A 13,094-nucleotide genomic window follows, 5' to 3' on the forward strand; every position below is an offset into this window, starting at 1 on the left:
ATCGGCAGAACTCACGGTGCGGAACTTGGCAGAACTGGTATCCGAGACTCTTGCGGAGATGTAATTTATATCTCTGATAACACAGTTTGAATTCAAGAGAACACGTCCCTAAAGTAAGATGGTGCATGCTGGAGGGCGCCCCCTCGCATATGCATAACTGATCAATGACAATTTCGAGCGCCTGGAACGAGTTGACAACAGCCCGCTGCCCGCATCGTTATAACTGGAAATGCAAACAGTGCGGCAACACTGAGGTGAGGTCGTGACAACAACTTACCGAAAGCGCTATGAAAATGAAATGCTATTCTTACTTTGGCTGCTTCGAATTTTCAATCTGCTTCTGGAAGTTCCCGTGATTCCCATCAAGAATCGCAAAGCTTCAGATTTCAAACTTGGATGAATATAGTATTGATCAACGTTTCAAAATTTCAACCCTTGAGTACAGAACAAAATAGTCTAGCAAATGCAAAGCTGCTCCGGTGTGTCGTGTCATCCAACTTTGAGAGTCATAGCTTTCTCATTCATGCTAACATTCCCTTCCGTGTTGGTGACGATGTGTTTTTCCACGAGTTCATCAACCTAGTCCGCCCGTCATATCATATACCATCCCTTACGTGCCATCTTGTCATCTGCTCAACGGAGAAGCTGTCCGTGTCCAACAAGAGGAGATAAACCGACTGAAGGAACAAAAGTGTCTTACCCTTCTCCTGGATGGATGGGAGGATCTGCTACGGAGGAGCCTGTATGGCTCACTTGCAGTTGACCCTCCTGTATTTCTCGCACTTGAGAACATGACAGGACAGAGGAAACCAATGGTCTAGCTCCTGTTGCATTTGAGGTTATAAACACGGTAATAAATGACCCCCCCCCCCTACTGGAGACCTCTTGAGTAGATTGTGACAACAGTCAAGTTTATTGTCGATGCGATTGGCAATGTTGAGTCACGCCAAGCCTCGCTGGCTGACTGCATGCTAGAACTTCTTCGCTGCGCCAAGAAAATGTCCCAGTTGACTTGCGAACAGGGCTACCATGTTGGCTTTTGGCTGCATGCGAGATCTGTTTTCAACCACCGCTTTCACGCCATGAATACGGAAGTTCACTCACTCGCTCTCTTTCTTCACCCAATGTGTTGGAAACTTGCTGTTATGCAGGTAGCCAATGACAGGTCATTCGAATTCATGGTGAAGGTCGCACTTGACATTGCAAAACGCTGGAAATGGGACGAGAAAACTCTCGGATGACCTGCAGGCTTATAATCAGTCACTAACACCGTTCGCTGGCGGTTAAGCGGACGGCCTTTCTCGATGGAAAAACCTTCCAATCAATTGCGAAATCCACCCACTCAAGGCCGTCTCTGTGACAATCATCTCAATCGTAAGGCATGCAGGTGAAGTAGAGTGCACATTCTCTGACTTCGGCACAACACAATCCACACGACCTCGACAAAATTCGTGCGAACCTTCGATACCACCGTGACAGCGCCGTAAAAACTGCAGAGGCTGGGAAGTCCACCCGTCGTCGCATGCACACTCGTGAAGAGGTTGGCACTGCTGTCGAGACTGCACAGGATCTTGAAGCATCCTTCGCGTGGGCACCTCCGCTCTCGACCAAGTCTCTCGATGCAGATGACCTTCTTGCTGGTCCAGAGAGTGTCTCACCTGACGATATTGCTGCTGAATTTGCAGCTCTCGAAGAGTTGAAAAGGACAGAAGAAGTTCAGAGCATTACATTGAAGTACTCGAGGGAAATGCTTTGATTTTGACGAGTTGGATCGAGGTCGAACAAGGAGTAATACCACAGACTGTTCTAGCTGAGGTTGAGGTGGTTAATTACAATGGCGAGGGTGACAGATGGGACGAGGCAACATTGATGCCATCATTAGGAATGTCGGACACATAGCGCCTAGAGTTTTGCCACCCGTTTTGCCGGTTATAACCGGCAAAATTAAAGTTTTGCCCCCTACTACGTGACACGATTCTAGCTAAATACATTTATACGATCTCTGTAAGTAGATTTTCCACTTTTGACTGGGAACGTTCACCACTGGCTGGGTTTATTCACTCGCTTCTTAACGTTCTTACTGACGGTCACAGCCATGCTTACATGACTTTGCTAGCTAGCTAGCGCGTACAGGGAAGGCTCTGTGTACGCGCAACCCTTATCATCACGTTCAGAGATGACTGTGGAGGCGGAGGAGAAGAAAGTAAACGTCGCCCAACTGAACTTGTTCGACTACCACACCGGGATCGAGAGGTCAACATCAGCGTGTCAAGAGTTGACATGGACAACTTGTAGACTCTGCCGCTATGGCATAAATATCACCGAAGCCCTCGTCGCATCCGAAGCACGCGCCCGTTTCCCCTCTAACACCCGTTTCCGTCTCTACATACCCGCTTCCTACCTCCAACGCACAAGTTACCACCTTTGAGATCTACCTCGCCGCCTGCCCTTGGTGGACGGTCTTTATGGGACACCATGCCCACTCTACGTCCTTTGTGTGCATGCCGCCATGTTCCCCTCCACATTGAACCCCATCCCCCCCTTCGACGCCCCAGCTTCTTTCTACCTTTTCTACCCTCCTACGACATCAATGCTTACACAAACGCCTTCCTTAACCTTCGTGGGCATCTAATCGAACGCCCTCAACCCAACCCTCCCACCATCACATTCAATGCCCACTCCACAACCACCGCCGATACACTCACCCCAAACACCTACACCCATCCACCTTCCAACGCACCCCACCCCTCTTTTTACCATCCTCTCCGAGCTTCTCCGCGCATTCATGGGGCACGGCACTCCCCCTTATAAGAGACGGGTATGGAACTGAGGATATAACGAGACACGAGAACCCACCACCCCTACAATTCAAAACCAACCTCCACACGCATCCCAACAGCACCAAGACCCGCATCCGCATCCTGACTCCCATGAGGGCCTACCTTATATACACACACACCTACTCTACCAGGTAAATGGACAAGTTTCCCATTTGCGATGCTTGAAGGGGGCGAGACAGGGGGCAGTGAGGGTGTGGGTGATGATGGTGTGCCGCAGAGTATGAGTATGGACGTTTTAGGAGGGGTGCAGGTTAGGATCGGGGCACAGACTTATGGTATAGGAGACGCAGCATGGGTGTGGGTGGGCAAGGAATGGGCCTGGGTGCTTCGCAGATCGTTTCTATTGGAGAAGCGGATAGTACGCTGAAGTTTGCGCTTGGGTGAATTGCGCTGGTCGTCTTTCGCTGGATTGGAGCTCTCACACAACTCGCCTCTTGTTGTACTTGCATTCACCTCTTCGTCTTATTCGCCTCGTCACATCCACCCCATCGCCGCACCTCGTCGTGTGCACCTTGTCACTCTATCACACACCACTGCACCCCGCACCACGTCCACCACCACATCACATCTGTCCCAAACCCACCATTCCCCCTGATGTTGGTGCTCAAAGGTTGGTTAAGATACTGACTAATTTATGGCCGCATACCGTCTCTTATACGGAGTGCTTGCATATTCTCGGGGAATTTGTCTCATTTTATCACCTTGTTCGAAGCCAACTCGATGTTCACCGAAACGTCATCCTTCATACGTTGTCCGTGCATATTGATGCTGCGTCTAACGCTGTAGACGTCAAGACCTACAATACAATACACGTAGTGCTCATATCAAGATCAATCGTCCCAATCCAGTTCTAGGCACATGGTTGTCGACAAACAACCAAATCATCATTACACTTCCGATTGAAGTACATAGGGTGGAGCACGGGTACGGGTAAAACCGCGGTGTATCGCTGACGGGTGTGGCGGGTATGGGTATGGTGTAGGTTATGGGGACCCGCACGTACACCGTACTTTCCCGTGGCGGTTTGCGGTGTTGGATGGGTGTGGATAGTGTTGTTGGCAGAATGAAATATTTCTGCCAGTGGCAATTGATGGCAGTAGGTCGAAGGTGGTTGGCAGAAGTCGTCAGAACTACAATAACCTAGTACCTCCTAGTACTTGTTCCTACTAACAAACAATAGAAATTTGACATATGGTTGAATGTATCTTGGTGTACAAGTTGGCAATTACCATGGCCCCAGAACCCAAGGGCCATCATGTCCGAAAAATCATGTCTGACCACTTTTTCCCAGTCAGAAACAACTCGAAAAACAACTTTTTCAAATGTAACTACTGTCCATTGAATTCAATTAATATTGTACCTCACACGGCCAATATCAAGCACTACTTTTTATCTCAGACCGTCAAATGATGCAATTTGTCAGTTCACACGTTTGAATCACTTCTTGTAAGCTATGCATACTTCCTGTACTACAAGATGGACTCCAAAGCTGGGAAGCCTGTTTGTCGAAAACACACACACATATACTTGTCCTAAACATGGACTCGATGAAAATCGGTTGCATGGATTGAAGATTCCTCCCCTCGCAGTAGACTCTGATGACCAAGACTATCTTGCGGGTCCGGAATCAATGACTGACAAGGAGTTGATGTAAGCAAAAGAGAATATTGATGCACTTTTGATGTCAGAAGGTGTAGCCTCGATGTAGTGGTCGAAGCTATTTTTGCCGTAGTAGGAAAAATGCTCACAATACTTTTTGCCGACTTCTGCCATTCTGCCAATTGCCGTTCTGCCATCTTGCCAATTGCCACGAGGCCAATTCCTTTCTGCCCCCTACACTAGACCATGTGGAACCCTCAGCTTGTCCGAGGGTGCGAGGGTCAAATTTTCAAACACCCCGAGCCGGATCCGGAGCTGTCGTCACCATGTCACTCGTCCCCAGAGCATCAAATCTACATCCACCCATATTTTCGAAGCTTCGACCGCAGGTTCATTGAGTAGCAATGTCGATTCGAGGTGACAACCTACTGCGCTGGTTATGCTGATGTTTCAGTAGATTGTGCGCCGCTTAAAGAAGGCTGACGAGTCTTCCATTCAATCATGCTTGTCAAAATTGTCTTCGACATCACCGTCATCATCGCCCGAGCCATCGGAACTTCGTAAGACCTCTGCTGATCCTACCATACTATGTCAGTGCCTTACCAATTCAATACAGAAAAACTCAAGAATAATTGCCGTTTACCTGTCTATGCATTTTTTGACACTAATCATGTTGCTGTGCGCGTGAATTGTCGTGTTTGCCACTTCTTCCCCTGCGCAGCACAAAAATGTAGATGAGAATCGGTGTTTTCCGTCTCCAGGACTTGAAAATACTATACGACCCGCGGGTCTGAAAAAACCACGGTATACCGCAAACATCGCTCATGCCCGTAGAATTGGCGGGTCGGTGTACACCCGTAGCGGGTGCGGTGTGTGGGTATGGGTACAGTGTGGCTCCAGCGACCCGCGGGTCCACCCTTGCTCAACCCTAGAAGCACACGCACGGCTCCAAGTGCCAAGTGCCAAGTAGCCTTCCGCACGATACCCACGGGGGAGGAACATCCTTTGTCTCATGGGTGATCGGATAATGCGAAGGTACCTTAATATCGAAGCGGGGTGACGAAACGCAACTAGGAAATGGGAGCTTGTAAGTAATTAAGGTTATATTCCTGCATATCGACCGGAAATTGGCAAAGTACATTTGAATGTCCCTATAGCTTACACACCACTGACGTGGCTGGTCAGGCAACGTCGTCATAATGTCCATTTGCGCTTGTGTAGGTCGTTCTTGGCAGCTAACGGGTTCGTCTGAACAAACAGAGATGGCTACCACCTCTGCATCATATTCAACTTCAAATTCATTGTCGGTGTCTCCAAACACAGGTTTCATCTTCATCATCGTGGCTTGTGTAACTTCGTCCTCCTTTGTATATTCATGATGGTCATTGGTGACGGCCTCGTGTTCATCAGCTTTGCTGTCGTCGACCTTTTCGTCTTCATAGTGACTTGCATTGCCCTGATTTCCATCAGTCTTCTGGTCGTCTTCTTTTTCATCTTCGAAGTGAGTCGCATCGCCTTCATCAGTCTTCGTATCCTCATCTTTTCATCTTCGTAGTGAGTTGTGTCGCCTTCTTCGTCAGTCTGTGGGTCGTCTTTTTCGTCTTCATAGTGACTCGACTCTTGTTCATCAGTCTTCGTGTCGTCCTCCTTTATGTCTTCGTGGTCAGTTATATCGCCCTCATCTTCTTCAGTCTTTGTATCGTCCTTCTTTTCATCAGCTAACCCTTCTCCCTCCCCCTCCGAGTCTTCATCCACCGAATCCTCAGGCCCTAAGACCAAGTCGACACAGCAATTGTAATCCAGCTGACGGAGGCGCAACTCCTTCAAAAAGCCAATTACGAGTCAACAATGCGCACGTAGGATCACAAAAATCGGCGTAATCGATGAACTTCTTGATCTCATTCTCGAAGGCGAGAATGGAATCTTGGGTGATGCGACAACCGTAATATCAATTTGAGACTCCTGGGTGGACGAGGAAATCTGTGGTGTTGAAGTGAGGTTTAGTATGCTATGTAACGCTGAGGAATGATGTAGGTTCAAACATGGAGCTTGAGGCTTTGGACGAATTCTTTGAAATAGAACGACAATTGCTCAAACGACAAGGTCATCGTGCGTGAAATGATTGGCATGATGATTGAGTGCTCTGAATACTCTGAGTCTCAGCCAACTCGTCGTGCACACCAGCCGCTCATTGGCACGATGCTTCAGAACGTTCTGAATGGATCTGTATGGTTCGCAAAGGTGTAACCGATAATCTAAGTTGATCGCAAGCATCGTATGGGCCCCTTCTGCGGAAATTCAGAGATTTAGCTGGTTGTTGGGGCCAGTTTTTGACGCTAAATTCTCGTCACCCATCTTCCTAAACAGCAGGCTAAACCTTATTCTAACTCTAACCCTCATACCCCATGTCTTTTATCGTAGTCAGTCAATGACAATCGTTAAACTCTCCATAGGACATGAAAATTGGATTTAAAAAAATGCAACCGAAGCAAGACTTTCAAGTCTGTGTGAGCCGTTCTACTAAGCTAGTCGTAAGAATTGCGCAGTGCGTGAAAGAAGTAAACCCGATCTCACCTTCAAAAGCCATGCACTAGGTATTAGGCTCTACAAGGGCCTTTTGGGAAGCAGCTTGACGATTCGGTCCAACTTGACAGCATGTCCATCCTTGCCAAAATAGCGGATGCAATTCAAGTGCCAGTGAAGTGAACCGACCATCCAGTTCTGCAGCCCGTCGATGTGGATAGCCACCTGCCTGTCAACCTCTTCTCCCCATGAGGGGAGGACAACACGGTTGGATTCAAAGCGCTGAATGGCATCTTTGCACATCTGGCCAGCGTAGTCCATGGCGCCTTGCAGGTCTAGTCCTCGATCGTGCATGAGCACGGAAACTATGTTTTCCCAGGGTGCGCTACCGCGAGATTGCTCTTTGTTGTATGAAAAAATATCCTGTTGCCGGTAATGTCAGCGGCGCCCAGTGTTCAATGACGGAACATACTAACATTACACCAAGAAACGTGATCGTTGGCCGCATCCTCTAAGGCCTGGAAAACTGGATGCGAAACAACTTCGTCCGGAAGATCAATTCGACCTGCGAATTCAATCAAGGCACTGCAGATCTTCATCGCGACTAGATCTTTCCTCAGGGCAATGTAAGATGGCAGATCATACATATTTCCTTTCGCACGGTCGTCCAGATGCTTAGCCACAGCAGCGAAGAACAATTCGCTTCCGCGGATGAACCGCTCTGTGCAGCCGGGGCCAGCAGTCTCCTTAAAGCGGCTGAAAAACCTAACCGCATAACGAGTTTAAGAAAGTGCTATATGATGGAAAAAATAGACATACGATTTGCACATCTTTGCACCAAGTTGCTCCGTCTCAAAATTGATGGGATCGTGGAGTGCAAGAATACAGGATTCATGCGCTTCCCGTACATCGACAACACCACACTCCATCCAGTCGTCTATAACGAATGCCCAGTTAAGGAATTCAGCGCAGACTTGGAGATGGAAAGCATCTGCATCAGGATGGCAAACGGCAGCACATCCGCCTATGTCCGCATCAAGATACTCTCTGACCTCGGGCTCTACAAGTTGCGCTACATCAGTAAGCCATTGATCAGATGCGCGGGACACTGCATAACAGTGAGGGTTCTTTCGCAAGGGATAGTGGCAATCATTGACAAGGTCAGGTAAAATGAATTGTGAGGGCTCAGAGTCAGGATGGGTCGTGTGGGTGACAGTGGGAAACATAACAGGGGTCGTCGGATTCATATTGTGAACGTTGAGATGAGGAAATATAGGTGTAAAATCGTGAGCCTTTATAGTGCCAGTGGATGTCTGTCTCGCTCAGATCCGTGTCATGGAAGATGATATCGAACCTTTTTTTCAATCACCATTCAGCACAAGCATTCCGATTAGGCAAGATAAATTTTATACGAGAAAGAAGACTCATTGGACACCCAGGGTGGAGTTCACCGTTCCAGGGACCAGTGCTGCTTCTCGATAGTACGTGTGACTTGAATGGTTCGTGATCCATATGGCAAGTTTGCCAATCATACAGGTGGATTAACCGCTTTGTGTCTTCTTTTAGCGCCAGGTTAAAAGATGGTATGCGTCTAAACAGATAGTAAGGACTTCGTAAGTCCCCAGTCGAGTATGAACAGACAGGTGTCGTGAGCGGAGTTGCCATATATAGTAAGTATGTTGAAGGTAACTGCTAGCGTAAAGTCCGAAACAAAAAATGTGAAACTATATGGTACTTACTACTTAGTACGTTGTTGGTTGATTTCCAACACAGGTAGCATAACCAGAGCCTCCCCCTAGGCAGACCTTACGCGAAGGAAGACGGTCGTTTCTATTTCGATAGGACCTTGCAGGACCATAGACGATGTTGTGGCACTGGTTACGGTTCAACTATCTGGTCGGTCAGAAACCGTCACAGAGCAATAGAATTTGTGAGGAGCCTCACAGACAGTCTGTAAGTAAGCTTTTACCAGCGCTCAATTCGAAACGAATTGATTCAGGCGCGACTCACATCCTGGTGGTTCAATTCGTCTAAGCTTAACGAAACTGGTGGCCGTAATGTTAGAATTGCATATGGGTCTGGACAGGTAATATATCATCATTGATATTATAGCTGATTGCAAAAATGTCGTGTTCGTCCTCACAAACCCCAAACGTTGGAAACTTGAGAATCCGCATTCGTTACAAAGGTGGCCGTTATCCTGGAATCCCACCCGCATTGAGGAGAGCATAGTACCAAAATGGATTATCAGGATAGGTGAGTCGCCGAGGAATTGCACAGGAGAAGATTAGTATCACCTGTAGTGCCCAAATGGTGCAGGTTGTTCTGATGTTTGTAATTAAAGAGGCAATGATCATCTGACCTACCACGTAAAATTCCTCGGTCGCCGAGATCGTTAGCTTGGTAAATGTAGCGAGCTTTTCTCATCTCGTGCATCACTTGACTTCATTTCCGTTGCCCCTGACATATCAAGATAGCAAGCCAACAAAAATTGAGCACGGGCTCACCCGTTAAAATCCCACAATGACTGCTTTTTGACAATAAGTGCGGAACCGGAACGGAAGCGTAGACGACGAAATTGTTTCGAGTTATACGCCAGGAATCATGGAATGTCATGAGCTGGTGATTGGAAGAATGACACGGACGTACGTAGGGTCTTGACTGACGGGTCCAAGTGCGGTGCTTCGAAGAGCAAGATACCTGGAGCTCCGTCCGCTGCGGAACATTATGCCACCACAGTGACGTCTGCTAGCACTGAAAGTGCACTATTATCACTTTTTCCTGACAAATGCATCTGGCAGCCTGAACCAACTAACGCACCTCACGAGCCAGATGCATATCCAGGTCTCTGCATAGCTGGGACTACTTCCCAACTACTCCCACCGTCCACGCCAGAAGGTTTCTCATTAGAATGCATCCGCAACGATATTCTTGAATTTGCACCCCAGCCCTTGATGGTGATGAGTGAGTCTTCGACAGCAACCATCACTGAGGTCCTTCAATGTAATCACGGTATTATGAAATCACGGGTGCCGGTGAATCTTGACTTAGTGTGCATCCTTTCCTTCGTAGTACACATGTACAATTTGGTGTGGCGCGGTTGTATCCATATGATTCGACGTGCAGGAAGACTTTATTGGTGCCTTTCTGATTGGCGCGAACCAAGATTCAATTAGAGAAAGTCTGCCAGTGTTCTTATAATAGTAACAATGGCATCAGGAATAGAAGATTGATCGATCCCGATAGAAGTTGATCAATGATAAGTGGCGTCCAATGCATCTTACTCACCCTGGGCCTTGAGCCAGGCTCGTGGGCCTGAAGCCAGCTGGATTTGTTGAAATATTCGTCTAAAGCCGCTAAATGTCACGGTCCCATCCATCTTATTCGCTAGGTTGATGCCATACTGCATACTGATACGACGGCCGCCAGTCCTTGTACAAAGTGCTTAGTGTTCTCATTTCTGTAATAAGAGGCTTATAACGAACCTCTTATCATACATGATGACATCGATATCTAATCGGCGGATCGGATAGTTCCTCGAACAACCTTCCGACCTGATAATGTCGATCTCGGGAAGCGAAATGGCCCTTCACGTTTCGTACATGTCGCCGTCAGGTATTGGCTGGCATGAATTGTAGGCGCTAGGCCTTCGGGAAGTCAGTGCGAGGACTGCAAACTCCTGAGCAGACGAGGAAATCTGTGGTGTGAGGTTTTAGTATGTAACGTTGAAGAATGATGTTGTACCTTCGAACCTGGAACTTGAGGCTTTGGACAAATATTTTAACGAATATAACAAGAGTCAAGACGGAAGCTATGCTTGTTCGACCACTTCGGGTGAGCATACGGTTTTGTCACGTGAGGTTCGTCGAGTTTAACCTTACATGCTCGCAGGACGGGTGCCACACGTTGTTACGATACAAGTATCATATGTATGATTCTAAATAGAAGGAACAACTGGTACTATTATACACACAACAGCGAGAATGAAAAACGTTCTGAGTACTAGGAAGAAAGGCAAAACATAATGCGCATTCGGTAGGCAGCTTGACACATAGCAAGACATGAATAATGATGTAGCTTTCTATGATGGCAGTCATCGCAATGAGAATCGTGAAATGCAGGAAAGAAGTGAAAACAGTCTCACATAGAATAATAGCTATGGATTTCACAAGGGCCGCTTGGGAAGCAGCTTGACGGTCCTGTCCCGCTTGACAACGTGCGCATCCTTCCCGAAATAGCGGGCGTTCTCGAAGGACCATTGCAGCGAACCGGACATCCAGTTTTGCAGTCCTTGGACGTAGATAGCCACCTCTTTGTCGACTTCTTCTCCCCAGGAGGGGAGGATAGCACGGTGTTCTTCAAAGCGCTGGATGGAGGTCTTGCATAGCCGGCCGCAGTAGTCAACAGCACCTTGCAGGTCGAGACCTTGATGCATCATAACCAGCACAACTAAATTGCTTGTGCTATGGCGAGCCTGCTCTACGTTATAGGAGAAAATATCCTGTCAGCAGCGATGTCAGTGGTGCCCCAACTTCGACGACAAAATGAGGGGTTACATTTGACCAAGCAACCCAGTCAATGGCAGCCTCCTCCAGGGCCATGATGACCGGATGCGAGACCACTTCGTCAGGAAGATCAATCTGACCGGCGAATTCGATAAGGGCAAAGGAAGGCTTGAGGCCGCTCAATATACGCCTCATTTCAATGTAAGATTCGACATTATTGACATGTCCCTTGAGGCGGTTGTCCATCTCCTTTGCCGCAAGGATAAACCACACGTCATTGGATTCGATAAAGCGCTTTGCGCAGCCAGGACCGCTAGTCTCCTTAAATCGAGAGACGAATCTAAAAGCGTAAGATGGTTAGAATGTGTACCCGATGCATAAAATAGACGCACGATTTGCACATCTTTGCACTATATCTTTCTGTCTGGAAGTTGACGGGATCGCGGAACGCAGACATGCAGCTATCGCGTATTCCCCACGCATCATTGACATCGAACCTCTCGAACTCGAGCCAGTCGTCTACTATGAACGACCAGCCCAGCCAGTCCGCGCAGACCCTGAGATGGAAAGCATCCGCATCAGGGTAAGTAGCTGAAGCGAGGTAACCTGCGCGCAAGACCGTATATATGGTAGTCTTGGGCTCTACTAGATGGCCTTCGCTACAAAGCCATTGATCAGAAGCCCGAGATACCGGATAACAGTGAGGGTTCAGTCGCATTGGATAAGGGAAATCACTGAAGAAGTCAGGTATAATGAACTCTGTGGGTTCGGAGTCAGAAAAAGTGACGGTGCAGGTTGTGGTAGAAGCCATGGGTGTTGTTGGACTCGTGTTGTGAACGGAGAAATGGGAGATGCGAGTTATGAGACAAGGGCTCTGAATATGTCAGTCTTTATACTTATGCCAGTCTTGCTAGCGGGTGCCGTATTGACTCGGACCATCGCGTGCTTTTGGAAAGGAGGGTCCAGTCAGATTAAAAGAAAGCGAGGTATAAACTCAGTCGTACGATGAGTAGTAGAGACAGTTAGGGTTGAGAGTCTGAGACGAACAGAATTTTTTAGAAGAGCCAGTCATGCGTATTCCGAAGTGCGGATAAAGTGAGGGTCCAGTCGCGTTGGGCAGCGCCAATCGCCGAAGAAGTCAGGTAATACAATAAACTCTGCACCAATCAGTAACTTATAAGTAGCTGTCATGATTCCATCGAATCGTCGATGCATCAATTAATGAGCAACGAAATGTATCTGTATGTGTTTGGCAACGCCTTGCAGTCACATATGCAAAGTCCACTGGTGCACCTCTGGCTTTTATTTTAATATTTACAAGCTGGGCCCTGGCAAACTGCACTCCTTCTTATCTTCTTAGTAACGGTCACATACATGTTGTGCTTTCCCTAGCGCACAAGGAAGGCTCTTTGCATGCACAACCCTTACCATCGCCTTCGGAGGAGATGACTGTGCAGGCAGAGGAGAAGTAAGTAAATGTCGCCCAACCAAACTTGTTCACAGGTCGACTACACACCCGCTCTACACTGGGATAGAGAAGTCAACATGTGGAAATTAGCATGCCAAGAACGAGTAGAATTCCTGTGAGTTTCCAAATTGATTAATGATGACTTGTAGACTCCGCCGC

General features: G+C 47.8%; 3 protein-coding genes across 3 annotated transcripts; 1 reads left to right on the top strand and 2 right to left on the bottom strand.

The window, feature by feature from the left end:
* Positions 1 to 1,522: 1,522 nt before the first annotated feature.
* Positions 1,523 to 2,428, top strand: DFJ58DRAFT_728435 (uncharacterized protein; the record flags this gene model as incomplete). The annotated part of the gene is made up of 2 exons (XM_041385594.1): positions 1,523 to 1,714; positions 2,117 to 2,428. The coding sequence occupies 2 exons, from the start codon at positions 1,523 to 1,525 to the stop codon at positions 2,426 to 2,428; spliced, it is 504 nt and encodes a 167-aa protein (XP_041243458.1).
* Positions 2,429 to 7,043: 4,615 nt separating this feature from the next.
* DFJ58DRAFT_716564 (isoprenoid synthase domain-containing protein) lies at positions 7,044 to 8,188 on the bottom strand (the record flags this gene model as incomplete). The annotated part of the gene is made up of 3 exons (XM_041384230.1): positions 7,044 to 7,385; positions 7,439 to 7,727; positions 7,782 to 8,188. The coding sequence occupies 3 exons, from the start codon at positions 8,186 to 8,188 to the stop codon at positions 7,044 to 7,046; spliced, it is 1,038 nt and encodes a 345-aa protein (XP_041243459.1).
* A 2,781-nt stretch (positions 8,189 to 10,969) lies between these two features.
* DFJ58DRAFT_914338 (isoprenoid synthase domain-containing protein) lies at positions 10,970 to 12,347 on the bottom strand. Its single transcript, XM_041395379.1, has 4 exons — positions 11,860 to 12,347; positions 11,519 to 11,807; positions 11,107 to 11,463; positions 10,970 to 11,043 (listed from the first exon to the last, which is right to left on the bottom strand). Exons 1-3 carry the CDS (start codon positions 12,276 to 12,278, stop codon positions 11,128 to 11,130), a joined length of 1,044 nt encoding a protein of 347 aa, XP_041243460.1. The 5' UTR covers positions 12,279 to 12,347; the 3' UTR covers positions 10,970 to 11,043; positions 11,107 to 11,127.
* Between the last annotated feature and the right edge of the window lie 747 nt (positions 12,348 to 13,094).

This window comes from Suillus subalutaceus (genome assembly GCF_016647625.1).
Source record: "Suillus subalutaceus strain FC151 chromosome Unknown DFJ58scaffold_59, whole genome shotgun sequence".
NCBI classification, from domain to species: Eukaryota; Fungi; Basidiomycota; class Agaricomycetes; order Boletales; family Suillaceae; genus Suillus; species Suillus subalutaceus.